General features: G+C 42.4%; 1 protein-coding gene across 1 annotated transcript; it reads right to left on the reverse strand.

Moving 5' to 3' along the window:
• Nucleotides 1-67: 67 nt before the first annotated feature.
• On the reverse strand, nt 68-1,009 carry LOC111385938 (the record flags this gene model as incomplete). Its single annotated transcript, XM_023010359.1, has 2 exons — nt 247-1,009; nt 68-126 (listed from the first exon to the last, which is right to left on the reverse strand). Coding segments are annotated over exons 1-2 (822 nt in total), but the record flags the coding sequence as incomplete, so codon positions are not given.
• Nucleotides 1,010-1,243: the final 234 nt, after the last annotated feature.

Raw genomic sequence — 1,243 nt, forward strand, 5'->3', positions numbered from 1 at the left:
GTCGACCTGGTGCTCTACGTATATTCGGGGGCAAAACTTCGACGGAACAAATAGACTGAGGAACAACCCAATCTGACTCTCGGCCAACGGGGTGAATAACTTCATTGTACGCAGCTCGCCAATATTCTGTGGTGTAGTAAGAGGAGCACAAATCATACAATAATTTTTCTTTTGCGCAAGCAGCTCGGGATGCATTTGAACATGGGATTTGTCACATCTGAAACTCTCGACATGAACATGTGTTACCTATAAGGTCGACAGTACAAAGTTCGGTAGCTATACCTACCTCAAAAACGAGTTCGTCCAAATTTCGTACTGGTAAAGTTGCACCGACGTCGAATGATTTTCTCAATTCATCATCAATTTTTGGTGTCACAGTCGTACTACATTTCGTGGATGCACTTTTTCTCTCGTAGAACCATCGTTGCATCAATGACATAATATCTTCGATTAACGAGGTTATAGAGAAACTTCTTTGTCGCCTTAGGACTGAATTCAGTGACTCCGCAATGTTATTCGTCATAACGTTGTACCGATTACCAACAAAATGTGCCCGTGACCAGGTGGATATACCAGCACGTTCCAAGTAAGATGCCATTGACGGTCGAATGGTTCTTATCTGTGTCATAAACTGATCAAATTCCGATACGTGGTATGCTAGCGCTGCCCGCTTGAATAAGAAGATGACATTGCTACTGTTATACCTTGCAATAAGATTTTTCTCGATATGCCAGATGCAGGCACCGTGGTGAGAAAGTGGGAACAACCTCGTAATTGCCTGCTTAATACTCTTTTTCCTGTCCGACACAAACACTAGCTGGTTTGAATCATTAATGACATCTTTCAACTTTGCAAAGAACCAATACCACGATGCATTTGTTTCCCTATCGACAACACTCCACGCAAGAGGATATATTTGTAGGTTAGCATCTTGCGCTGCAGCTACTAGTAGTGTTCCCTTATATTGGCCCTTCAAATGACTTCCATCAACACAAATTACTGGCCTCATGTGTTTTCGAAAATCACGTACACTAGGCCCGAACGCTAAGAAGAAGTACAAAAACCTATTATTCGAGTCGAGTTCAATGTGTGCAATAGTTCCTGGATTTTTCTCGGTTAACACGTGACAATATGATGGCAATTTCTGGAAACTTTCTTATGTGTACCACGAAGAAATCGAAGTCCCTTCTCTTTAGCCCTCCACGCTTTGTTGTAGGTAATCCGTACACCAAACTCACGTTCC

Source organism: Olea europaea, unplaced genomic scaffold (assembly GCF_002742605.1).
Source record: "Olea europaea var. sylvestris unplaced genomic scaffold, O_europaea_v1 scaffold33527, whole genome shotgun sequence".
NCBI classification, from domain to species: domain Eukaryota; kingdom Viridiplantae; phylum Streptophyta; class Magnoliopsida; order Lamiales; family Oleaceae; genus Olea; species Olea europaea.